At 35.5% G+C, this 27,873-nt stretch overlaps 1 protein-coding gene across 2 annotated transcripts in view; it reads left to right on the top strand.

Annotated features, from left to right (window-relative positions):
* STRN (striatin) overlaps positions 1 to 27,873 on the top strand; it is a 150,783-nt gene that overhangs the window by 107,270 nt on the left and 15,640 nt on the right. The window contains exons 9-12 of one of the 2 annotated variants that reach the window (XM_036750587.1): positions 1,369 to 1,455; positions 1,939 to 2,082; positions 10,571 to 10,707; positions 21,375 to 21,550. In XM_036750587.1, coding sequence (XP_036606482.1) covers positions 1,369 to 1,455; positions 1,939 to 2,082; positions 10,571 to 10,707; positions 21,375 to 21,550 — 544 coding nt within the window. The remainder of the gene's footprint in view (positions 1 to 1,368; positions 1,456 to 1,938; positions 2,083 to 10,570; positions 10,708 to 21,374; positions 21,551 to 27,873) is intronic. The other variant, XM_036750588.1, reaches the window with a different exon arrangement.

Genomic DNA, 27,873 nt, shown 5'->3' with positions numbered 1-27,873 from the left:
AGTACTACAAATTTTCCAGGAAAAAGAGGCCAAGTTCCTACCTTACTCACTTTCAGGTTCATGCTTCGAGACACTTTGTGAGACTGTGAAGCAAGCTCAGAATCTAGCTAGTAGGAAAACTTTTACGTTGAAAGATACTGTTTTATTTTTCTTCACTTGGTGTAATGAAGTTTATTCTTCTGAAGGATCTGCTACTAGAATTCTAGTATGTTATAGTATTCTTACAAGATGGTAGCTACTTGGAAATATTATAACATTTACTACTTTGATTTAAAGTTGTCTGAACTTATTTGTAGCATTTAGAGGTTATTCAGTGAAGATAAATATGCATTGTAGCCAATTTTCATGCAGACAAAGCATAAGTGGAACAATTAAAAATAGCATCCATTGTTGCTTTCTCAAGGCAAGTTACTGCAGAGTCAGTTGAGATATTAGTAAGAGGTGAAAATTTCATATACTACATTTGAAAAAATTTTATCCAAATATCTCTTATAAAAATAGAGAATTCTAAATAATTAGCCTTGTTTATAGAGAGCTGATTGGGAGAAATTAATTTATGTGAAGAAAGAGCATCTATATGGTTATAAATAAGAACATAAGACCAGCAGTTCTAAAACTTTCCTAATTTTTAAAATATGGGGTTTAAATCAAACTTACATTTTTTATTGGGTAGTTTTTCTACAAGAAATTAATGTTTTAAATTGTGAAATGCCCTTTTGTGGTATTTTAGATTTTAGTTAGTAACTGTTTAGACTTTATGTTTATCTTGATAAAATTTTAGTTTATTTAATGTAAAAGTACAGCTATAATTAGAACCTAGTGCTTGATGTTGGTAACTGCACTATTTGACTGTAAGTGTTCCTAAATGTGAGAAATGATATCTTGTTTCAGGTGAGGAGTATAATCCATATCCACACATATACCATGGTATAGTTTTTTTCAATGAATTTCAGCTTGCGTCAGTAGAAAGTTTTCTCTAGGTTAGAAATTTTATATCATTTATTGAAGACAGAGGTCTTGAACGAACTTCATTTCTTGTTTACCAATTTGTATTCTTTTCATCAATCAACAAATAATGAAAGCTTAAAGGAAGCATCTGGAGAAAAGAAAAAACTCACAGGGTTTCATTTAACTACAATAAATATTTTTGAACTGAGCTGTTATTTATCAGAAATTTGATGTTTTAATTGAAGTCTAATAGAAACATTTCCAGTCAAATTGTGTACCAAAATCATACTGTCTTGAAAAATATAGTTCTAGGAATTAGTTTAAATTGATTGAAAATAGTTGTATTCTTTGCTGGTATAGGAAAAACCATAATGGACTATGGGTAAGATATTTTCCCATTCTTAATTAAACTTATAACAGGAAAAACTACCGAAGATCTGTTTCAGCCTCTATCCTATATAAAACAGTCAAAACAGGGATGTGGGAGAATGATGGATCAAAGCCCAGGTAAGTGTCCAGCAGGGCATGAGACTTCACCTGTGTACTATAGCTTCAGGATGCAAGCCAGTAAACTCAGTTGATTTTTTTAATAGCTACTATTGTTAGTAGTAAATTAGTAAAAATTAGCCCTACAAAGAATCTGTCACATCCACAATTTAAAGTATAACTTATAAACGTTTCTAACTCTTTGGTAAAAGGAATTTAATATTAACTTTGATGGAATAAGTTGGATCTCAGTATTCTTACATTTATGTAAAAATAACATTATAGTATAAATAACATTCAGAATGAGATTTTATTTCAAAAGTTAATTTTATTCCAGAAAGTTGTATCTTCTGGGAATAAGTACTGCTTATTAGTTTACATATAGACGTGATATTATCAAAGGTATAAGCCCAGGTTGGTAAATACCTTTTATGTGATCAATATTTTGGTTATATTTTGATGTATTTGTATAACTCCACTTCTATTTTGGTTTTTCTTGGCTAGGGCCCAACAGGTCAAAATTACAAGATATGCTTGCTAACTTGAGAGATGTTGATGAACTTCCCTCCTTGCAACCATCTTTGGGATCACCTTCTCGACCGAGCAGTTCAAGGCTTAGTGAACATGAAATTAACAGGACAGATGAAGGCAAGTATTTAAGGCACTGAGCGTTAGAAAAAGAATCTGGCTTAAGTTTGTTCATATCCTTGTTCGTTCAGACAGAACTTGCTAAAAAGCAAGAAAAAATTTCTTTTGTAGATATTTGGAAATTGTGGTATTTTAAGTGTTATCACATTGCAGAATTCAAATTATTTCATTTCAAATTTAGTCAGTGAGTTTTCCCAACAATTTGAATTAAAAGACATATAGTACTGAAATATACAAATATATAATCAGCTCATAGGATCATATATCTAGAGTTGGAAGGGACTACAGAGGTCATATAATTCAGCTTTGTTTTATGGATAAGGAAGTTAAGGCCTATATAGGAGTTAAGTGACTGATCCAAAGTCACATAGTTGACAAATGGCAGGGGTGTGATTCAAACCCAGGTCTTCTTACTCCATAGTCCAGCACCAAGTAGTTTTCTATTTGAAAAAGGATAAATGTTAACTATTTCAAGATTTCAAACATCGTATTTAAACACAAAAATCATCATTTAATTCTTCTTTAAAATAGCTGAGCTGTACAAAGTTCCCTTCTGAATAATGGTAAGATTGGGATTTACATAATAATAAATGGTTGAATTCGAGACATTTAATTGCTTTAATACAATACTGATTTTAAAACATAAACTTTTTATAAGTACTATATTAAAATTCACATTTTCTTTTTATTACACATAGTTTCAAAATAGTTTAAAACTGATGTTGACAGAAAACATTATTCTCTGACAAGTTCCTACTTTTTTCAAATTTCAGAAGAAAGTTTCTTTGAATTCAGCTGCAGCTAATTATTCGCAATATGTTTATAGCCTGTAAATTAGCTGCTTCCAATAAATTAATTTGGAAAATTTTTGTATCTTTGCTTGACTTTCAAGTTTGGCTACATACAAAAGATATTTTAAAGTCTGGTAGAATGAAAGTATAATAGAGAATGAAAGATCTTGGTACAGTACTCGAAATTTATTTTAATCAATAAGCATTTATTAAACACTTACTAAGTGCAAGACTCTGGAGATTCAAAGAAAGGCAAAAAGAAGCCCTGCCCTCAAGGAGCTCATATTCTTTTTTTTTTATTAAAATTTTTAAATTTAATTTTTAAAGGAAATTTACAAAATTAAAACCTCTACAATTCAGAACACTTTTATACCAATTTATCTAATCCTGAGCATTTTGATAAATTAATGAGGGTTTGCATTTTGTGACTACATAAGCTTAATGACAACTTAATTACAATTTTTTTTAAATTTAAATTTAAATTTATTTATTTAACATATTCGGTTTTCAGCATTGATTTTCACAACAGTTTAAATTACAAATTTTCTCCCCATTTCTACCCTCCCCCCACTCCAAGATGGCATATATTCTGGTTGCCCTGTTCCCCAGTCAGCCCTCCCCTCTATCACCCCCCTCCCCTCTCATCTCCTTTTCCCTTCCTTTCTTGTAGGGCAAGATAAATTTCTACACCCCATTGCCTGTGTATCTTATTTTTTAATTGCATGCAAAAACTTTTTTTTTTGTTTTTGAACATCTGTTTTTAAAACTTTGAGTTCCAAATTCTCTCCCCTCTTCCCTTCCCACCCACCCTCCCTAAGAAGTCGAGCACTTCAACCTAGACTATGCATGTATCATTATGTATAACCCTTCCACAATACTCATGTTGTGAAAGGCTAACTACATTTTGCTCCTTCCCAACCCATCCCGCTTTATTGAATTTTCTCCCTTGACCCTGTCCCCTTTCCAAAGTGTTTGTTTTGATTACCTCCACCCCCATCTGCCCTCCCCTCCATCATCCCCCCCCCTTTTATTTTTTTTATCTTCCTCCCTCTTCTTTCCTGTGGGGTAAGATACCCAACTGAGTATGTATGGTATTCCCCCTCAGGCCAAATCTGATGAGAGCAAGGTTCACTCATTCCCCCCTCACCTGCTCTCTCCCCTCCTCCCACAGAACTGCTTTCTCTTGCCACCTTTATGTGAGATAATCCACCCCATTCTATCTCTCCCTATCTCCCTCTCTCAGTATGTTGCTCTCTCATCCCTTAATTTCATTTTATTTCTTTTAGATATCTTCCCATCATCTTCAATTAACCCTGTGTCTGCTCTCTCTCTTTTACATACATACATATATGTATATATATATATATACACATACATACACATACATACACGTACACATAGATATATACATACATACACATTCACTTATATATATATACATAAACATATATATATATATATATGCATATTCCCTTCAACTACCCTAATACTGAGGTCTCATGAATCATACACATCATCTTTCCATGTAGGAATGTAAACAAAACAGTTCAACTTTAGTAAGTCCCTTGCAATTTCCGTTTCTTGATTACCTTTTCATGCTTCTCTTGATTCTTTTGTTTGAAAGTCAAATTTTCTATTCAGTTCTGGTCTTTTCACTGAGAAAGCTTGAAAGTCCTCTATTTTATTGAAAATCCATATTTTGCCTTGGAACATGATCCTCAGTTTTGCTGGGTAGGTGATTCTAGGTTTTAATCCTAGCTCCATTGACCTCCGGAATATCGCATTCCAAGCCCTTCGACCTCTTAATGTAGAAGCTGCCAGATCTTGGGTTATTCTGATTGGGTTTCCACAATACTCATATTGTTTCTTTCTGGCTTCTTGCAGTATTTTCTCCTTGATCTGGGAGCTCTGGTATTTGGTGACAATATTCCTAGGAGATTTCTTTTTGGGATCTATTTGAGGAGGCGATCGATGGATTCTTTCAATTTCTATTTTGCCCTGTGGCTCTAGAATATCAGGGCAGTTCTCCTTGATAATTTCTTGAAAGATGGTATCTAGGCTCTTTTTTTGATCATGGGTTTCAGGTAGTCCAATAATTTTAAAATTCTCTCTCCTGGATCTATTTTCCAGGTCAGTGGTTTTTCCAATGAGATATTTCACATTGTCTTCCATTTTTTCATTCCTTTGGTTCTGTTTTATAATATCCTGATTTCTCATAAAGTCACTAGCTTCCACTTGCTCCAATCTAATTTTTAAGGTAGTATTTTCTTCAGTGGTCTTTTGGACCTCCTTTTCCATTTGGCTAATTCTGCCTTTCAAGGCATTCTTCTCCTCATTGGCTTTTTGGAGCTCTTTTGCCATTTGAGTTAGTCTGTTTTTTAAGGTGTTGTTTTCTTCAGTGTATTTTTCAGTATTTTTTTGGGTCTCCTTTAGCAAGTCATTGACTTGTTTTTCATGGTTTTCTCGCATCCTTCTCATTTCTCTTCCCAATTTTTCCTCTACTTCTCTAACTTGCTTTTCCAAATCCTTTTTGAGTTCTTCTATGGCCTGGGGCCAGTTCATGTTTTTCTTGGAGGCTTTTGTAGGCTCTATGACTTTGTTGTCTCCTTTAGGCTGTATGTTTTGGTCTTCTTTGTCACCAAAGAAAGAATCCAAAGTCTGAGACTGAATCTGGGCACGTTTTCGCTGCCTGGCCATATTCCCAACCAGCTAACTTGACCCTTGAGTTTTTCAGTGGGATATGACTGCTTGTAGACTAACGAGTTCTATGTTCCACGTTTGGGGGGGAGGTGCCAGCTCTGTCAGAGCTGCACTACTCCTTCCCCAAGAACCCCCAACCCGGACTGAACTTAGATCTTCAGCAGGCTGTTGCACTCCTGCTCTGATCCGCCACTTAATTCCTCCCACCAGGTGGGCCTGGAGCGGGAAGTAACTACAGCTGTAGCTGCCCCACCTCCGCTGCCCCCGGGGCTGGAAGCGGAACCATGAACTCCTTCCACTCCCGCAGCTTTTCCCACTAACCTTCTCCACAGTCTTTGGTGTTTGTGGGCCAAGGGGTCTGGTAACTGCCACAGCTCACATATTCAGGGCGCTAGGGCCCCCTCCGCCCGGCTTCTGGTCTGGATGGTCCATGCCGCTCAGGCTGGGCTCTGCTCCACTCCGTTCCCAGTTCCCAGCTCCCAGCTCCCAGCTCTGTGTGGAATAAACCTCACCCAGAGACCATCCAGGCTGTCCTGGGCTGGAGCCCTGCTTCCCTCTGCTGTTCTGTGGGTTCTGCCGTTCTAGAATTGGTTCAGAGCCATTTTTTATAGGTTTTTGGAGGGACTCGGGTACGGAGCTCACTCTAGTCCCTGCTTACCAGCTGCCATCTAAGGGAGCTCATATTCTAAAGGAGATAGCATCTAAATAAATACATATGTATGAGAAAGAGAGACAGAGACAGAGAGAAAGAATAATTAGAGATAGTCTCAGCATTAAGTCAGACTGCAAAAGTCTCTTTGTAGGAGATGGGACTTTAGCTGAGACCTGAGGAAGCCAGAAGGTACATGTGAGGAGGGAGACCATTGCCAGCATGAAGGATAGCCAGTGAAAATAGACAGTTGGGAGATGAAGAGACTTGTTTAAGGAACAGCAAGGAAGCCAGTGTCACTAGATCATAGAGTAGGGGAATAAGGTATGAGAAGACTGGAAAGGTAGGAAGGACCATGTAAAAGCTAAACAGATGATTTTGTATTTGATCTTGGAGGTAATAGGGAGCCACTGTTTACTGAAAGCAGGGAGGCGGGGTGTATGACACAGACTTTGCTTTAGGAAGATCACTTTGGCAACTTAGTGGATGATTGGTTGGAGCAGTGCCCACTCCCTTCTTTCCCCCCTGCCTCCCTCAAAACTCCTTGTTTGTGTAGTCTTCTATTTGTGTACCCAATTTATGTGAGTTAATAATCCCTCCCCTTCCTCCCTCTTTCTTCTCTAGTATATTTCTTTTCTTCACTCTTTTCCTCCTTCCTTTTAATATCATTAAAACATAATAAAAATACTCCTAGGCCCTTTATGTTCCTTGATGGTGTCAGGGTTCTGCAGGGGGTGGGAGTTGAGGGTCACTTGTTTCTTCTCTTTCCTATTAGAATGTAGATACTTTAACCATCTTGCTTTTCAGTTGCTAAAATGTAACACTCTTTATGTTTCTCTTGATTCTGGGGTTTGTATTTCATAGTCTCTATTCACCTCTGGCCTTTTCTTCTTGGAAATTCTTTATTTCATTAAACATCCATTTTTACCCCTATAAGATAATACTTAGTTTTACTGGATCAGTTATTCTTGGTTGTAAGCCTAGATCTTATGTCTTACTCCCTATTCCAAACATCTTTCCTTTCTGCTTGCAGCTGCCAGATCCTGAATGTTCATGACAGTGGGTTCTTAGTCCTTATTTTCTTTTTTGTGCTTATACTATTTTTCTTCAACCTGGAAACTTAGGATTTTGGCTATGATGGTCCTGGAAATATTTATTCTGTAGTTTCTTTTAGGAAGAATCTTTCTATTTTCACTTTGCTCTATGATTCTAATGAATATGGGCAGTTTGCATTCATTATTTCTTGAAATATGGTATCTAGACTTCTTTTTTAGTTATAGCTTTAAGGGAGTCCAATTATTTTTAGGTTTTTTTCTCCCTTCCTGTTTTCCAGAAATACCTTATATTTTCTCCATTAGAAGAAGAGTAATAAGTCTTTTGTCTTTGTCTTAATGTTCCTTGTAGTGTCTTCTCTTTGGTCCATTCTCATTTTCTGAGAGTCTCTTACTTGGGTAAGGCTTTGTTCCTTTTATACTAAATTAATTTTTCTTCTAGCTCTTTCTTCCAGAACTCTTTGTCTCTCATTTCTTTTCCAATTCTAATTAGAGATCTCATTTCATTTATAGTATTGTTTTAATTCTTTTTTTAATCTCTTGCTTCATTTTTTCCCTAAGAATTCTACTTAACCTTATGGCTAACCTGAGGGTTTTTTTTTTTTTGAGGCTTTGCATATAGGTGTTAAGGAGTTGTTCTTCTCTGGTTTTACTTTGATGTTCCTTAATAGCACTTAATTGTGTGTGTGTGTGTGTGTGTGTGTGTGTGTGCCTGTTTTATTTAACTCTAACCAAACCTTTGTCTTGGGGGCTAAGTTCTTATGGGAGGAATGTCAGTACTTTTTTTTTTTGATCCTGATATGTATTCTCTAGGATCCTATCCCGTTGTTGTTTTCTTTGGATATGAAGTGCTGTGTTCTTAAAGAATCTCAGGTACAGCTCAGACCAGGAACCTTTCGACTTTCACTCTGCCCTAAGAGGTCTCATCTAGAGTGAAGTCTAATCATTGCCTTTCTGGTCTGAGCTTTGCAAATTCCCCACCCTGGTTTGGATCTGGATGACATAACTGCAGATTTAGCCAGAGTTAGACCTCCATTTATCTGCTGCTGACCCAATCCTTTATTAACTCAGTAAAGCTCTTACAGGTTCAGAGTTACAGAATTGTAGGTTCATTCTTGTTCTGAACTCCCTGCCCTGGTTGCTCAGCTGTAGGCCCTAGCCCAGGTCTTGGGGATTAATTCACAACTGCAGATGAGGTTAGGAGACCACACAGCAACTTCTGATTTCTGTTTTTGCTCTTTTTTCAGTATGCAGCTTTAGGCTTGGTCCTTTCTGCTTCTGAACTGTTCGTGCTGGATCTGTGACCCACCTCCAGGGGCAGAGGACACAGCTGTCAGCTCGCTTTTCATCCTACTCTTTGCATAGTGTATAGCCTGGATCTACAACCTGCAGGCCTCATTTAGATCACTAGAAGGCTCTGCCCCTTATTGATTTTATCTCTTCCCAGAGGCCACAGGCCTCTGGCTGTTTCACTAAGTTGACCTGGGCTACAAAAATTGCTTATTGTGGTTTTTTCTTAGATATCCCAGTTTCTTTTCAATCTGTTGCTCTTCCTTGTTCTTTTATGGAGAAGTTGTGGGAGAAATCTGGGTTATTTTCTTTCTTTGTACTCTGCTATCTTTGATGGTCCATAGTTTTGTTTTTGTTTTTTAATCTAATATAGAAGCTATTTGGTTTTTCTACTTTTGTATGTTATAGGCATAAATTATGGTACTAAGTGGTACCTTGCCGCCTTAGCAGAGTTAATTGATACCACTGAAATAAGCAATTTAATCAAAATGGTTTCCTGTAGCATTACTTTAACAAATTTGCCCATAAGAAAAAATTTGCATAGATATTTCTCCTCATAGCTTGCAAAAATAGCTAAATAGTATCTCATATAGTCTTAACTTTCTGTAGACAAGAACCAAACCATACTAAATTTCAGACTCAAAAAGCATTAATATTCACTAGTAGGTATAGAAAATTCCTATTCATTCAGTTAATGAACAAGCATTTATTAAATGCCCAATATGTGGCATTCATTATACTAGGCAATAAGGCATGTAGATGGTGCAGAGGTTAGAGCACTAGATTTAAAGAAGACCAGAGTTAAAATCCTGCCTCAGATACTTACCTTTCTCAGCTTTAGTTTCCTCAGCTGTAAAATGAAGGAGATAGATTCAGGGACCTCTCTAGTCTTTTCGAGCTCTTAATTTATGATCCCATGAAGGCCAGAATGAATCACAGAGAAGCAAGACAACTATGAAAGTTAAAGGTCAAATTTATTATATACTGTACTTAAAAAGAAAAGATAGTTGCACGTAATAGATTCTGTTTTACATGCAATCCTTTTTCTGTCCTAACGGCATGTAGAAGTGTTCATTTTATTTGGTGTTAAGTTCAAAATAAATAAAAATAAAAATAAATCCTCCCCCAGAGAGAGGGATTGAATGGACAAAGAAGTGATCAAAGAGTCATGATGAAGACTTCAAAGGAAGGACTGAAAAAATGCTATGATATTATAGGAATAGGGCCTGGACCTAGGATTTCATTTGGTATTGGGAACTCCTGGTGAGGAATTTCTTCTACCAGTGCAGGTCAGCCCCTTCTCTGTAAGTTAGTATCTTAAGAGAGCCACCTGGAGCACAGAGCAGTTAAGTGACTTGTTCACCATCATAGTCAATGTGTATCAGAGGCAGGACTTGACCCCAAGTCTTCTGTTTCTATGGCCACTTCTCTATCCTCTGTGCCACCCTCCCTCTCATTATGACAGTTAATGTGTTGAAATTCATTTGATTGCAAATAGCTGCCATGCAAGTTGTCTTTAATAGTTAATTTTAAATTTCTAGTAAAATACTTTAAAAAATGTCAAGGATAAACTAAAAATAAATAAATAAATTTAAAAAAAATAAAAAAAATGTCAAGGATTAAGGTTATTTTGGTAGAGGTTCCAGAGTAACGTGTTTACCCCAAATGAGGTCTAAAGACAACAGTAGTGTCAGTGGATTGTACTTAATATTACTAGATATATTTAAATAAGTGAACAGCAAGTTTCCATTGTCTTGTGATTTGTTTAATTTCTCAAAAAAAAAAAGGAATAAGGGAGTCATTGTAGGATTTATTTTTTAAACAGTTGAGGAACTTAGTGAAGTGGTATAGGAAAGAAAAGCAATCAAGTTTTAGAATTTTCTATATGCTACACTTGGGTTAATAAAGTATCTAAACAAAATAGGCAAATCATCAGAAGATTTCTTGTTCTAGCAAATAAATGAGGCCTAATTTTTTGGATTTTCCCTTCCTTTTTCATATTACAGTGGAAGCATTAACATTCCCTCCTACATCAGGGAAGTCATTTATCATGGGAGCAGATGAAGCCCTTGAAAATGAGCTTGGTCTTGGTGAATTGGCAGGACTTACAGTTGCCAATGAGGCTGATTCACTGACTTATGATGTAAGTAGTAGCTGTGTTGTGTTTGTGCTAGTATGAAAATTCTTAAATTGAATTGTCAGAAAAGTATGTGTGTAGCATTGTACCAAAACACATTATAGTGAGGAAATGGGAATAGTCTGGATGGTTGGTTTGAATCCATGTCAGCAGGTAAGTAAAGTCCAGATATGGGAGTGCAATTGAATCACAGCAGCAGTAGCACTTAAATCCTAACTTAAAGTTTATCTGGTCTCCCTGCTTCTAGTCTCTCCTTTTCCTGGTCCATACTATATAATACTTAGTAGTCTTACTAAGGAATAGAGCTGACCATCTAATTCTGATGAATTTTCAATGGCTCCCTATTGTCTCTAATGTAAAATGTAAACAACTTAGCTTGGCATTTAATACCCTCCACAATCTGGAAATAAACTTTAACCTATTTTTCCATGTTTATTCCATTTTATTCCCTTATTACTCTTGCTGAACTAGCCAGAATAGCCTCCTAGCTATTCTCGAAACTCAAGAGACTTTCTTCTGCCTTCATACACTCTCACAAGTCATTGGCTATATCTGGATTGAACTTTCTCTTCACCACCTCTTAGAATTTTGTAATATTCATATTTTTTCAAGGGCTTAATTTGTTCTCCCAGTAGCTATTGTTCTCTTTCCTGAAATTACTTTGTATTCATTATCCCCTAGTAAAATGTAAGCCCCTTGAAGGTATGGACCATTTTGATTTTTTTTTCTCTATATCTTTGATGCCTTGTACGCGGCAGGTAGAGTGGCAGACTTAATTGTTCAAAAATACTCCTCTTTTTAATCTGTCCCAGCTTATATCATCTTTCCTTCACAGCTTCCCTCTTTTCCTTTCTTCCCTTCTAGAACCCACTAAATTGCTCTTAGTACCTGCTCAGGATAAATTGGAAATGACTGCTCCTGAGGCTTTGGATCAGATTTGTTACACTGAGTGTAAGGAGTAGCTTGCCTTGAATCAACCCAGATATTTTTTTAAATAGGATTTCATTTTTCTTCAAGAACATTGCTCATCCAGTAAAGAGGCTTCATATATTTCATTCATTTGGATTAACCCAAAGATACTGCAAATAGAAAGGTGTATTATGTGCAGAGCATTGTTATTGTTTACAAGGACAAACCTTTGTTCACCTTAAAATCTGTATATCCATCTGTGATCTCATTAAATGGGTACCTCCTGCATAGTTAAGAGAGTGCAGCCCATCCCTGCCTTCTCAGCCTATGCCTTTCTTGTCTATATCCTCCATATAGAATTTACCTAACATACTAGAAATTGTCCACTCATTACAGTTCCCACAAGTCTCCATTTTAGGTCATATGCATTCTTACTGCTTATTTCTGTGCCAATTTTTGTATTTATAATCATTGCTAAAATGCTTAGACTAGTTATATTTATCATAGGACTCTTGCTCTTTTGTTACCCACAGTTTTGATTCTTGTCATAAAACAGTGAAAAAACAGAGGCTCAGTTTAGTTAAGTTATGCTTAAAAAAATCTATAGTTTTGTCATTTTGGGTACAGCTTCCACTAACACAGACTGTAATCTATAGTACATAGATAGTTTTTGAGAATTTTTACAGCTGAAAAATTCATCACCTTATGGATAAATCAGTGATGAACTCTAAACTCAGGTCCAACATGGAGTTGATCACTGATCTTCTGTGTTTTAGCTTTGATTATTTGAAATTCATACCTGTTCACTATTTTGTTAGATCTCATAATTTAACCCCATATCTGATATCTTGGTTTAGTTATTATTCTGGTTCATGTTCATTTGTTAAGTTTATATAAATTTATCTATCATAATGTGTAACTGAAGCCAGGTAACAAGATGCTTCTTTTTTAAAATTCTATTTTTTTCCAATTACGTGTGAAAACAATTTTTAACATTTTTTAAAAAATTTTGAATTCTAAATTTTCTCTCCCCCTTCCCTATCCCCTTCTTGACTAACAATTTTATATAGTTTATACATGTGCAGTTGTGTAAAAATATATATCCATATCAGTCATGTTGTGAAAAAATATAGACACAAAAAACCCATAAAAAATAAAGTGAAAAATAGTATGTTTGGATCTGCATTCAGACTCCATCAGGAAATGAAGGTTCTTTTCTAAACACAGAGACTCAGTCAGCTAACAAACATTTATTAAGTGCCTGTCATGTATCAGGCACTATGTTAAGCATTGGGGATATAAAAAAAGGTAAAAATAGTCCCTGCCTCAAGGAGCTCACAATCTAATAGAGGAGACAGCAATGCAAATACCTATGTATGAAGAAGCTATATGCGGAATAAATTGGAAATAATCAACAGAAAGAAGACATGAAAAGAGAAGGGTTGGGAACTGCAAGGAAGCCAAGAAGCGAAGAGCAGGAAGAACATTCTGGGCATAGAGGACAGCCAGAGAAGATGCCCAGAGACAGGAGATGAACCATCTTGTTCAAGGAACAGCCAGGAGGCGATTGTCACTGCATTGAAGAGTATGTGGTTAGGTGGAAAGGTACCTGGAAAGGTACAGTGGGGCCAGCTTATGAGGTGCTTTGAACACCAAACAGAGGACTTTATGTTTTATTTTAGAGGCGATGGGTAGCCACTGGAGTTTAATTTGTAAGAGGGAGAGTACGTATTTAGTTAGGCGCTCCTTCAGGGCAAGCACTATTCCGTCTCTTAGCTCTGTGCCTTTGCAATGGCTTTCCTCCTCACCTCTGCTTCATCTCATCCCTCACTTCCTTCAAGACTTAGTTCACAAAGCACTTACGTTATTGTGCTTTTTCACTTCCCCAGCTGCTAGTGCCTTCCCTTTCTAACTACTTTGTGTTTATTCTGCATATATTTCTACATGTATACTTTCTTCTCCCCCGATAGAACAAAAGCTCCTTGAGAACAGGGACTATTTGACTTTTGTCTTTGTGTCACCAGTGCCTCTCACAATGCTTGGCACATAAATAGCCATTAATAAGTACTTTTTGATTGATTGATGTTTTTGTTTTTGTGTTGGCAAGTGCCTAGCAGAGTGCCTGGCACATAGTTACTTAACAAATGCCTATAAATTAATATTAATCTATTTGGATGCATACATTTATGCATAAGTATCTTTCAAGATGCAAAGACTGACTCAGCATTCTGACTGCTTATGCAGTTATATGTCTGGACAATAAACATACTGCGTCCATTTGATTTTTTTTTCCACACGAATTGCTAAATTCAGTGTCTTTTGAGAGGACACTTACTTCATTGAGAAGGTCCAGTTGTATGCTGTAGTTTGATACAGTCATCAAAGTGTCTTTTGCAAAGAGGTGAATCTGAAGGACCATATCATATATTGGGAATTTCTCTTCCATTTGGACTTTGTGCATGTTATCTTCTTTTTTTATTAATTAATTTATTTCCTTTTAGTTTTCAACATTCATTTCTATAAGTTTTAAATCTTCTTCCCCTCCCTCCTCCCTTCCTCCACAAGACGGCCTGCAATCTGATATAGGCTCTACATATACATTCCTATTAAACATATTTTCACATTAGTCATGTTGTATAGAAGAATTATAACGAGTGGGAGAAACCATGAGGAAGAAAAAAAGTTATCTTCTATGACAGTGTCAAACATCCTTGGTGAACATATACCTGTGTTGTGACTCATTTGATATTGATAGAGAGGGTTGTTGAACAAAGTTATTTTTGTGGTTGTAATTGTTAGGGAATCTTGTATGATCTTACCATACCTATGAGTGATACCTTGACAGAGAAGAACTTTTAAGGTTGCTTTTGCTGTGTCAGGTTAAATGCTTTAAAATAATCGACAAACAATAAATGCAGCTTGCTCTTGTATTTTCTATGCCTTTCAACCAGTTGTAACTATGACAATGTGGTCTTCCATAGAAAAGCATTTGTGAAAAACTATTTCTTTCTGTTTTCATCCATACTGAAAAGGCTGAGGTTAGTAACTATTGGCATTCTCCTGAGCAGGTTTTTTTTTGGGGGGGGGGAGAGCAAGAAATGACAATCTTACTAGTTCTTTAGTATTTTCCCTTCTATAGATATTTACTTTATAAATTAATCTCTCAGTGTTTTCTGTACTGTGTTGCCTTTAAATAAACCTCCTCTCTGTATATTTGATCTGGCAGAGTTGCTCATAGGCAACTAGATGGATCAGTGGATAGAGTGCCATTTCGGGAGTCAGGAAAACTCATCTTCCTGAGTTCAAATCTGGCCTCAGACACTTATTAGTTGTGTGACCATGGGCAAGTCATTTAACCCTGTTTGCCTCAGTTTCCTCATCTGTAAAATGAGCTGGAGAAAGAAATGCCAAACTGCTTCAATATCTTTGCCACGAAAACCCCAAATGGGATCACTGATTCAAACACGACTGAAAATGACTGAACAAAAACAGTTTCTGATCCCATATTTGTTTCAGTTCAGGCCTGCAAAACATATGGCCCCCAGGCAACTTGTGGCCCACCAAAGAATTTTGGCAGCTGGCAGAAATTGTAGAGGATATAAAAGAAAGATGGAACGAGTGCTTTGTCCATGCTCCACTTAACCCACTTTCACTAGTCACTATTATGCCCATCATGTAACTTGACAGGTGTGTTGCCATGGCACTCTCTCTCCTGTTTGTCACATGACCTATGCATGAGATAATGAGGTGGCTCCTAAGGTTAGTTTTCATATTTCTAAAGAAAGCAATTTCAACCATGATTCCAGAGTATGATAAACTGATTGCTTACAAGAAGTGTAATATGTCTGTAAAAAAAACCTGAAAAATGTATTAAAACTTGTACCACTTAGCAAAGTAATTTTTTTTAACGTTAATGTGATTTCATGATAAAAATCTTAAGTAGGAAGTGTAATTGATATTAATTGAAATTTCCCTTTTTTTAAAAACATGGTTTATTTGCAAAATAGTTTAATCATTAATTATACCTTTACTTAGAAAGTGAGCCACTAAAAACCTATCTGTGGCCCAAAGAAGTTTAGCCTGTTTTACGTCTACTGCCAAGCTATGCAGGTCTGTTTTTAGTTAGTGCCGTTTCCATTTTCTCATAACTTTCAAGAGACTTAGTTGTTAGAGTAAAAATGTAGTGGCTTTACTTTCATTGATAATAAAAATATATAGCTATAAAATTACTGGCAACATTCCTTTTTTCCTGTTTCCTGTTGTTTAATCTTTGAGTTCTTTGGGGTGATTTGGTTTATTTAGATCTTAAGTCCAGGATGCTGCTGACCCATTTTTCCCTCCACTAGTGTTATGTCTCCATACTGTTCATAATCTTTTGCTATTATCCTCTGTAATTAAAAAAAATGATATATTTTGTTTTTATATCATTCACACTTCTCAAAGTACATTTCCTTGATCCTTTTTACCTCCAGAGAGACATCTTTTATAACAAAGAATAAAGAAGGGAAAGAGTTGAGCAAAATTAACCGATAAAATGCTAGAAAGAGTCTACCTTTATGTACAGTATTCCATGCCCATAGTCGTCCATCTCTACAATGAAAAGGGGAAGGTGACTTCTTCTATCTCTTTGGGGACCAATTTGGTTACTGCAATTTTCTAGCATTCACTTTGTATAGTTTCATTGTTGTTCTCTCCATTTACATTGTTATAGCCTTGTATATCATTTTCCTAGTTCTGCTTATTTGACTTTGCATTACTTCATATGTATTTCCATGCCTCTTTGTATTCATTATGTTTATCATTTTTTTAGTGAAGTAGATTCCATTACATTCATGTAGTACAATTTGTTTAACCATTATCTAAGTGACAGACATCTACTTTGCTTCCAGAGGTTTTTTTGTTTTTTGGTGGCACAGTGTAGGCAGCTGGTGGTCCAGTGAATAGAGCACTGGGTTTGGAGTTGTATTCAAATTTGACCACAGACCCTTACTAGATGTATGATCTTGAGCCAGTCATTTAACCTCTATCCGTCTCAGTTCCTCAACTGTAAAATGGGGATAGTAATAGCATCTACCTCAAAAGGTTGTTATGAGGATCAAAGGACATAATATGTGTTTTTAAATGCATATTGCCTGGCATATAATAGGAACTATGTAAATGCTTATTTCATCCCTTTCCAATGCCTCTTTTTTGTTCTTAGAAGAGACACTGCTATAAAATATACTCTGTATTGTTTTTGAAAAAATGTTTCTCAGTGTAGTAATTGTCATACCTACATATGCTTCCAAGTGTCCTGAGACTTTCTCTAATGTCCTTTTTTGTCATGGCAATCACTTTATAGTGATTGAACTGTGAGAAAAAGTGTTAGTCCATGTCAATATCATTTCCTTTAAACATTCCCATTCTTTAAGCTTGAATATCTTACTGGAATAAGTTACATTGAATTATTGTTGACTGCTGTTTTAAAATATAGATCGAGGTCTAGAAGTACTAGTCTCCCTTTGTCCCTTCTTTTCATCATTTCCCTTGATAGTCTAGATATTTTGTTTTTCCAAATGCTTTTGTTATTATTTTATCAAGTTCTGTAAAGTATCCTGTTGGTAATTTGATTGGTGTAGCATTAAAAGTGTAAATTAATTTTGATAATATTGCCATTTTTGTTATATTGGCGTGGCCTAGCTACGAACACTGAATATTCCTCCAGCTATTTAAATTATTTTTTATTTCTTTAAGGAGTACTTTGTATTTGAATCTATGGGAGTCTTATGTGCTTTGGAGATTGATCCCCAGATATTTCATGCATTTTTGTAGTTATTTGTAATGAGATTGGCCTCTCTATTATCACTTCTTGTGATTTGTTATTATTATATGGAAATGTTATTGATTTTTGAGGATTTATTTGTAGCCTACAACTTTTTAAAAGCTATTAGTTCTCTAACTCAATTAGTATATTTGCTTATTCCCTAGTATTTTGCAAGTAAATCATCATATCAACAGCAAACAAGAATAGTTTTTCTTCTTTACCTATCTTTATTACTTTAATTTCTTTCTCTCTTCTTATTGCTGTTGCTAGAACCAGAACTATATCGAATAATATTGGGGAAAATGGGCATCCTTACTTCACTCTCATATTTATCGGGGAGGTTCCTAGTGTATCTCTATTTCAAATGATGCTTGCTTTTGGTTTTAGATACTTTTTATATTAAAATAAGATCCCTCTGTACCTATACTTTGTAGGGTTTTGTTCTTTTTTGGCAGGGGTGGGGTGGGGGAAGGCAGGTCAATTGGGGTTAAGTAACTTGCCCAAGGTCACACAGCTAGTAAGTGTGTCAAGTGTCTGAGGCTGGAATTGACTTAGGTCCTCCTGACCCCAGGCCCAGTACTCTACTCATTGCACTACTTAGCTGCCCACAAGGTTACATTTTGATAAAATATTTTAGCAGCAATTCCTTTTATTACCTAAGGTACGATGGGATATAATTTTTCTGTGAAAAGACATTACAATTCAGAAGATAAATACCTTATATGAAGATGTTCTTACCATTTTAGGTAAAGTAAGAGAATTTTTAAAATCTTTTTTTGGTCAAGTAAAACTGTTTTGCTTGAAATTTCACTTTAAATTCTACTATTTTTCATTGTAATTCCTTTAGTTCTAATCTATAATTAAAAATTTGGTACTTTTTAATATTTTAAGTCAATCAATCAGCAAGAATTTATTAAGCATCTGCCAGGTTTCAGGAAATATGCATAGCACTGGGGAGACAAAGACAAATGAAACAGTCCCTGCTCTCAAGGAACTCAAACTCCCTTAAGCAGACAATATGTACATATATAAGTATATGGAAGATAAATGAGTTAGTTTTTTAGCAGGGCAGCTAGGTGATATAGTAGATAGAGTGCCAGGCCTGAAATCAAGAAGACTCCTCTTTGTGAGTTCAGTTCTGTCCTCAGACACTTATTTGCTCTGTGACCCTGGGCAAGTGACTTAACCCTTTTTGCCTCATTTCCTCATCTGCATAATCAGCTGAAGAAGGAAAGGGCAAACCACTTTAGCATCTTTACCAAGAAAACCCCAAATGGGCTCGTGAAGAGTTAGACACAACTGAAACAACTGAAGTTTTTTTTGAGTGAGGAAGTCTCTATTAGCAGTTGGCAGATCAGGAAAGGCTTGATGCAGAAGGTAGTGCTTGAACTGAGTTTTTAAAGAAATGAGAGGTTCTAAAAGAAGAGATAAAGACATGAATATTCTATGCATGGGGAGCAACTTGTACAAAAACAGTAGGCTGAGCCAATATAATTACAATGACAATTCTACCCAAGTTAATTTACTTATTCAGTGCCATACCAATCAAACTGCTGAAAAATTATAGAGTTAGAAAATTTAGTAACAAAATTCATCTGGAAGAACAAAAGGTCAAGGATGTCAGGGGCCTCAATGAAAAAAATGTGGAGGAGGCCTAGCAGTTCCATATTTTAAACTATATTACTAAGTGATAATCATCAAAATAATCTGGTACTGGCCAAGAGATAGAGTGGTGGATCAGTGGAATAGATTAGGTACACAATACACAGTCGTAAATGACCACAGTAATCTAGTGTTTTATAAACCCAAAGATCCCAGCTTTTGGGGTAAGGATTCAACATTTGACAAAAACTGCTAGGGAAACTGGAGAGCAGTTTTCCAGAAAGTAGGCATAGCCCAACATCTCACACCATATACCAAGATAGAGTCAAAATGGATAAATGATTTAGACATAAAGGGAGATATCATAAATCAGGGCTGTCCAACCTTAGATTATCTTAGGGCTGCATTAAATAAAGTAATTATTCAAGGGCCACACCCAGAATAAAAAATATAGTACACTAATAGAAAGTAGGGGAATGCGCATCATCAGTATGGCAGGTGAAGGTGCAAAGTGTGAAAGCAAACACAAAACAAGAAAGTGACAACACAATGGCATAAAGGTAGGTGCATATTGACTAGTCTGCATCATACTGACAGAATGCATTCAAAGATGATTGAAAATTCTGTGTAATATGTTCCATCCGTAATACTGCTTAAAAACACCAAAGAAAATTAACATCAACAAGATTATTTATTAGTGATATTAGTGATATAAAAAATCTAATCCGCATTCCATGCAAATTATTATTTTTTTTTTTTGCTTGTGGAAATTAAAACCCACAGGTGGACCACATTTTAGGCAGCTCTGTCATAAATGGACTACAGGAACATGGAAAAATGTATCTATTAGATCCATGTATAAGGGAAGAGGCTATGGCCAAATGAGATAGGGGAGATTAGGGGAAGTAAAATAGATAATTTTGATTACATGAAATTAAAAAGGTTTTGTTCGAAGAAAACTAATGCAGCCAAAATTAGAAGGAAAACAGGAAACTGGGGGAAATTTTGCAACAAGTTTCTTTGATAAAGGTTTTATTTCTCAGATATATGGGGAATTAAACCAAATATATAAAAATAAGTACCATTCCCTGGTTAATAAGTGGTTAAGGGATATGGACTGGCCGTTTTCAGAAGAAGAAATCAAAGCTATCAATTGACACATGAAAAATTGCTCTCCATCACTGCTGATTAGAGAAATAAAAATTAAAACAACTCTGAGATGCCATCTCACATCTATCAGATTGTCTAACGTATTGTTGTGTTCAGTTGTTTCAGTCCTGCCATGACCCCTTTTGGGATTTTCTTAGCAAAATTCATTTTACAAACAGGTAAACAGAGTTAAGTGACTTACCGCAGATCACACAGCTAGTAAGTATCTGAGGCTAGATTTGAATTCAGGAAGATGAGTTTTCTGGACTCCAGTCCTGGTACTCTATCCTGTGTCACTTAGCTGCTCCTCACTACCAGAACTGGAAAAGAAAATCCTGAATGCTACAGAGGATGTAAAAAAAAATTGCTACTATTACACTGTTGGTATAATAGTTTTGAACTAGTCCAGCCATTCTGGAGAACAATTTGGAATTGTACCCAAAGGGTTATAAAACTGTATTATACCCTTTGACCCAGCAATATGACTACTGGGTCTGTATCCCAAAGAGGTCAAAGGAAAGGATCTATCTGTACAAAAATTTTATAGCAGCTCTTCCAAGAATTGGAAATTGAGGGGATTTCCATCAGTTGGGGAATGGCCAAACAAATTGTAGCATATAATTGTGATGAAATACTGTTATGCTAAAAGAAATCATGAGCAGGGTGGTTTCAGGAAAACCTGAGAAGTCATATATGAACTCATGCAAAATGATGTGAGCAGAACCAGGAGAATGTTCTACAATAACAGCAGTATTGTAAGGATGATCTACTGTGAAAGACTTAGGTACTGTGACCAAGACACTGATCCAAAACAGTTCCAAAGGACCCATGATAAAAATGCTATAACTTTTCAGAGGGAGAACTGATGGACTCTGAGTGTAGATTGAAGCACACTTTTTAAATTTTCTTTATTTTTATTGTTCTATTTTGTTTGCATTTTCTTTTGCAAGATGGCTAATATGTCATGACCTCACATTTTAATAGAAATAAAAGTGCTTGCCATCTTGTGGAGAAGCTAAGGGAGGGAGGGAGATAATTTGCAACTCAATTTTTTTAAAAAATGATTTAAAATATCTTTTACATGTAATTGGGAAATAAAATAAAATTTTTAAAAAAGTTGTATGGTCTAAGTACTTTATAGTGATATAAAACAAAATTTTTTCTTTCATATTCTCAACTGATTTGTGTATTTTCTTCTTTTGTTTGACAGATAGCAAACAATAAAGATGCTTTGAGGAAAACCTGGAATCCAAAGTTTACATTAAGAAGTCACTTTGATGGAATTCGAGCACTTGCTTTCCATCCAGTTGAGCCAGTTTTGATAACAGCATCTGAGGATCATACATTAAAAATGTGGAATTTACAAAAAACAGCTCCAGCAAAAAAGTGAGAACATTCTATTTAATTTTTATTTAAACACTTAAATCACATGCTCCCACAAATATAGTGCTTGATTTTACTAATAGCAAAGAAATTTCCCTGATATGTCCTCCATTACCTTTCTTATTAATACTTTGTGATTTTTTTTGGTGGGTTATTTTATTGTGTTCTTTTGATAATGGCATTGTAATAGCATAGAGGAAAAGTAATGGAAAGGTGGGAAAGAAATTATGATTATCTCATAAGGTAATCAGTTTTGAAGGTTTAATTATCTGTATCCTACTCCTTTATATCTTCCCTTCTTTCAGATTATTCATTCACCTTACATTTGGTACTAGCATTTCCTCATCTGCCTACATGCTTTTAGACCTTCTACTTAAGATATAGCCACTATCTCCATTACCATAGTTAATTTTGTTTACCAGAGAATTATACTATGCATAATTGTGCCAGTTTCCCTAGTAAGGGTTTTGACAGAAGAAAAAGGTATCATTCCTACTCTTGAAAGTACTACTGGGGCTGCTCACCTGTTCTTTCAAGCTAAGCCTCAGGACTTTTAGGTACTGATGCCTAATATCAGGTACTCAGCATCAACAGAAAATTCTTACTGCAGTGCCTGAGACTAGTCCATGAGTTCACATTTGTAAGCCCAGAAATAAAAATAAAAGTCTGCGTTTGCAACAGTGGACTGAAATATAATCTTCAGTTAAAAATATTAATTGCCTTCTTTCCACCCTCCCTTGATTTCTTTGAGAGAATTAGTGGAACTCCTGAAGAATTTCTTCAGTGAGGGCCACAAAAGCACCTATGAGAGAGTATGTTACAACTTTTGATTCTTTTCACAGGAAGAATTTGCTTATATCAGTTTGCTAAACATCTAGCACATCATTATTTTCCTTAGTGTTGTGCCTACTTTTTAATAAGTATTGAATGCATTAAGAATCTCAGAGGAACACACATTAAAATTCATGAAAAATTTTTTGTTTCTAAACATTTCAAAAGACTTTTTTTTCAACAAAAGCCATTGTGTCCTGAAGGTCTGTTGCATGTAGAAAGATGTAGACAAATTGAATTAAAATGGGTCATTTTCTTTCTTAAAGGCACTAAGATGATAGGATGAAGAAGGTTAAGGAAAATTTCATTGAAATCTGGGGCCTGATTTGTTCTATAGGCAAGGACTCTAGCATAGCACCTTGGGTTGATAAAATGGTTAGATTGTAGCTTATCAGTTTTATCTTTATCTAGTCCAGTTTATTTTGGCAGAGAGATTTTTTTTTAATGAAGCCCCTTTAGTAAAAAAAAAAAAAAAACCCTTTATAATGAAGGTTGGACCAGCTAAGGGAGTAGGTTCATTGTAAGATTCTCATTACTACTGATAAAACACTTAAACCAAAATGAGGGGACATGTAGTTAATAATAACATAGTAATAACATTTACATGCAATTATTCATGTTTTATTTATGCATGTAGGTAGGAGAGAGGGTACTAGACAAGTAACTTAGAGTCACTTGTGTAAATATATTGAAGGGGTTGGAGTCAAATTAGTTGAAGGTTTCTTTTGTAGATTTGATGTTTCCAAAAGAGACTCATAAATTTTTAGCATGTTAATCACTTAACTAAGATCTAGTTTCATTTGAATATAGTATAATTGCATAAAAGGAACAATGTCCTTGATTAATCAATCAGTCAGCCAGTATTTATCAAGTACCTATTATAAACGAGGCACTGTGGAGGACGGAAGGGAAGAAGAAAGGGATAAGCATTTACACAGCACTTAATGTAATAGACATTATGCTAAGCACTTAAAAATATTATCTCATTTGATCCTCACAACAACCCTGAATGGTAGGTGCTATTATTGTCCTCATTTTATAGTTGGAAGAGGCAGCTAGGTTGGGAGGTTATCCTAGAGTTAGAGGGAGTCCTCTTCCTGAGTTCAAATCTGGCCTCAGACACTTACTAGTTGTGTAACCTTGGGGAAGTCACTTAACCCTGTTTGTCTCAGTTTCTTCATCTGTAAAATGATTTGGAGAAAGAAATGGCAAACCACTCTAGTATCTTTGCCAAGAAAACCCCAAATGGGGTCATGGAGAGTCCAAGATGACTGAAAATTACTGAACAACAAAATAGTTGAGGAAATGGAAGCAAATGGAGGTTATGTGATTTGCCCAGGTTCTCATAGCTAATAAGTGTCCAAGTCTGGATTTGAACTCTGGTCTTCCTGACTCTGGGCCCAGCACTCTGTCCAACACCAGCTGTCTCCCAACCCTGTGTTTTTTGTACTGGGGATACGAAGAAAAATGAAACAGTTCTACCCTCAAGCAACTTGTAATCTCTCCAGGGAACATATTTTATGGTGGCATAAAGAAACTTGAATAGTTACATCCAAGCAACTATTTATTTGGCAACGTATATGGTCACAAAACAAACTGGATCCAAAGCTCTCGGTAGCCAGTGATCTGGAAGCTTCGTTTCTCACAGTTAATATTACAATTTGGAAGAAGTGAAAAACGGGAAATACAGAAATATGGAGATTGAGATATCTGGTTTCTCAGTGATGGAGAGGGGCTGGGAGACACTGAGCTGAGAGGGAGTGGATTATTCTTGTGACATTTTTAAGTCAGGTGACAATGGGGCAGAGGACTACTTTTGTGAACCCTTGTCAAGTGACTTACATGCAGTTAAACTTAACTTCATGAAATGGTGAATACAAACAAAATGGAATAACTAATGCTAATTATTTTTAATGTAACATTCCCCGCTTTAATTCTGAAGCCTTTAACCCTCAGGATCACTTTTTCAAATGCTCTAGCAACCAGGGATTTTCTACTTAAGGGGCACCAAAGGGCAGGGTGAGAGGCAGAAAGAGTGCAAGCAAAGTCATAGTCTTATATACCCCTAAGGAGATAAACTTTGTTAAATAGACTATAGGTAAACTAAGTCAGGATACAGATCAAACTACTTAAAGTGCTCACCATAGACTAATTTGAAAGGGGAGATTTACATGTCACCAAGGTAACCAAGAAAACTCAGCAAACAAATATCAAGAAACAAAAAGCTGAAGCAATACAATAAATGATTATCAATATTAAATAACATCAAGTCTCCTTGTAACGTGGTAAACCCACTCTCAATGTCCATTTAATTTGTGCATTTCATCTTGAATCTCAGATGTCCCAAATAGTTGTCTGGTCCCTGGAAACATGTTCTCTTGGACTTTCTGGAATAGGTCTCATTCTCAGGGCTGCTCTGAAGGGATCTTCTCCTAGTAGATCTGCTTCTCTGGTGCTAAGTCACGTGTAGAGATTCCCAGATAATTCTGCTAGAATCTGCCAGTAACAAGACTCAGTATAATTTAATACAATCTTCTGAATTTGCTTTTCTGATGACTAGCTCATGGTTTGAAAACTAGCTCAAGCCTTATGGTTCTGAAACTTTTAACAACAGGGCTATAAGAACATCACATTAGGAACCCATAATTCACCTGGAACTTCAGAGGATTTCTGTTTTTACATACCACTTCCATTTCTGTTTTAACCTGGACATTGCCATCAGTAGGTTGAAGGAAGAATCTTTAAAAAAAAATCCATGAAGGTCTGACTTGGAAAATGAGCCCTCTGTTTCTTGAAATTAGACAGAAACTTGAAAATAGGAAAACAATTTCACTTTGCAGTTATCAATGCAATTTTATATGTAAAATCCTTAATCCAATTTTGAGAACTTGTATTAAAACCTAGTCAAGGCCTGTTTATCCTATTAGAAACATTTGGAAATCAGTTATGTTTGTGTGTAGGTGTATCCTAGTTCTTAGAGAAAATAGTCTGATCTTATTGCTTTCTCAACATTTACTATATTTAATTGGAAAACATTTACATCTTTGTCTTATTCCCCCCCTTTTGAGGATATTATACTTTGGAAGAATGAGATACTTCAAGGACCTAATCTCATACATGAATATATTTTAGGAGATGGAATTGACTACTAATTCAGATAGAAAACAATAAGATTTTTCATACTTGTCTCCTATTATAGTAGCCCAAATGTTTTAGTATTAATCTGTTAATTAATAGATTTAGTATTGCAACAAGAAAATGTCTAAAGTTCACTTGCCCTGATTATAGAAATTTGCTATGAAAGGAAAGGGAGGGATAGGGTTATAACTGTATCAAGACTGTCCCTTCAGGGGCACAGACTGACCTGACATAAGCCATAACAGGGTAAAACTCCCTTAACCCTACTTGATTCCAGGCAAGAATCATAGTTAACAGCCAGTCACACAGCAAAGTTCCATGTCATTCACAAGATATCATAGTCAGGCTCAGAATTAAACAGGTGGGAAAATATCCTCTTCAGAAAGGAAATAACACAATGGGGAAATGAGTTAAAAGGATCCTACCTTGGCCTACACCAAGGTTGTCCCCTTAACTTTTCCCAGGGACTGACAGCTGCCTGTAGCAGTTCCTGTAATACATTTTTTTTAAGCGGCACATGACATTTCCCTTAAATGGTGGACTGTTGGCCTCATGACAGTTCTGACAACCATACTTGAAATAAAAATTCAGAACAATATCAAACTATAATCCTAGAGATTTTACCTCAAATGGCAGAATTTCACTGATCACATCTTAGGGCTAGGTTATTACTATTTTTCTCATGTTGAAGCAACAGTTAACAATGAGCACAGATAAGGACATCTTATTTATCCTTCATTTATAATTTAAGAATAATAATTACATACTAGAGTTTTACACATTCAGTGAGTGCATGGTTTTGTTGTTGTTGTTCAGTCATTTCAATTGTGTCTATTTCTTCATGATCTAATTCTTCATTGAGATTTTCTTGACAAAGATACTGGAGTGGTTTGACATTTCCTTCTCAACATGATAGTTGACTCCAAACCCCAGAAAATCACTGGTTACTGTGAGTTTCCAATGCCCCTAGGGCAAGAATGAAATCTTTGAATCTAATATCTGTTGTCACTAAGTTGGCTCAAAGACATACCTGCAATATAGACTATTTATTAATTAGTACAATTTCATAATTTGCCTAAGTGATAGCCCAATAATCTGATAACAATCACTCTTTACTGTAAGTAAATCAGTAAGTTTTCCCACTTTGGCCGGACATGGTTCCCGTTTCTTAAATTTCAGTACTTTAGAATGGCAACTGGTCAGTGGGGCTAATAAGATTTCATGATTTTGCCCAAGTAGAAAGCCCCAAGGAACCTCACTGATAAGGACAACTTGAGAGATCTTTGGCATATATTTTTGCTTAAACAGTAAGTTATTATTATCCATTCTAAAACAAAATATACCCAAATTAAATATTTAACAGTTTTTGAACAAAATCTGGACCAAATCAAATCTGGATTTATGTAACATTTAAACCTCAATTTTCCCAACGACCTACTTTTTCCACTTAGCTCACATTCAGAAAATTCATTGTAGCTCTCCTAACTTCCTGTAACTTTTTCTTTATTTCTTTTTAAGTCCCCAGTGAACCAAGTTAATTCCTTTGTGTTTATAATCCAGTCCTACCTTTCCCCAAAGCTTTTCATTTATAACTCTAGGAAGGCTGAAGAGGACAGGACACATAGACAACAAAAGATGCTTATTAAAAAATAATTTGATGTTGCAAATATAAAGAATAAAATAAAGTTTCTCATATCCTTATCCTAGTGGGATCAAAACCTTTTTCCTAAAATTCAAATACTTTTCTTTCAAATCCTTCATTCATACTCAGTGTAAACAGACTTTCTTTAGCTTTTCTGCCTGTTCTTCTCCCATCTCTACTTGCTCAAATTTTCTTTCTTCCTTTCTTTTTATATCCCTACAGTGGACTTTAATTAAAGCCCTTCAGAACTGCATCTTTCTTTTTTTTCTAAATTCTCATCTTACTGATGTTTCTCTTACTTTATTCTGTTTAATTGCCCTAGTCTTTATTTCCCAGGCTATCTATAAAACTAATCTTAACTCTATGGTTTTTTTTTCCCTTATAATTCAGCACCTTTTTTTGTTTGCAATATTGTTGCCTTTTGGGCTCTTAAAAGCTTACAAATACATGGTCCATTCCAATAACTTATGATGATTTTGCCACTAGTTTACTTAAACATTTAAATTCTGTCGTATCATTCACAAAAGAAATATAGTGGTAACAGAAAACATTTTTCCAAATTACATTTTACTTACTTTTAAGTTGCTCCTTGATTTAAAAACAAGTGTCTAGAAAAGAGTTCCTAATAGGTAGTTCTTAAGTACCAAATAAATTTATACTGCAAATACATTTTTTTCTTCACTTTGGAACTTTACTGTATTACTTTCAAACTAGC

Source organism: Trichosurus vulpecula, chromosome 3 (assembly GCF_011100635.1).
Source record: "Trichosurus vulpecula isolate mTriVul1 chromosome 3, mTriVul1.pri, whole genome shotgun sequence".
Taxonomy (NCBI): Eukaryota; Metazoa; Chordata; class Mammalia; order Diprotodontia; family Phalangeridae; genus Trichosurus; species Trichosurus vulpecula.
This window is presented reverse-complemented; position numbering and strand designations above follow the sequence as displayed.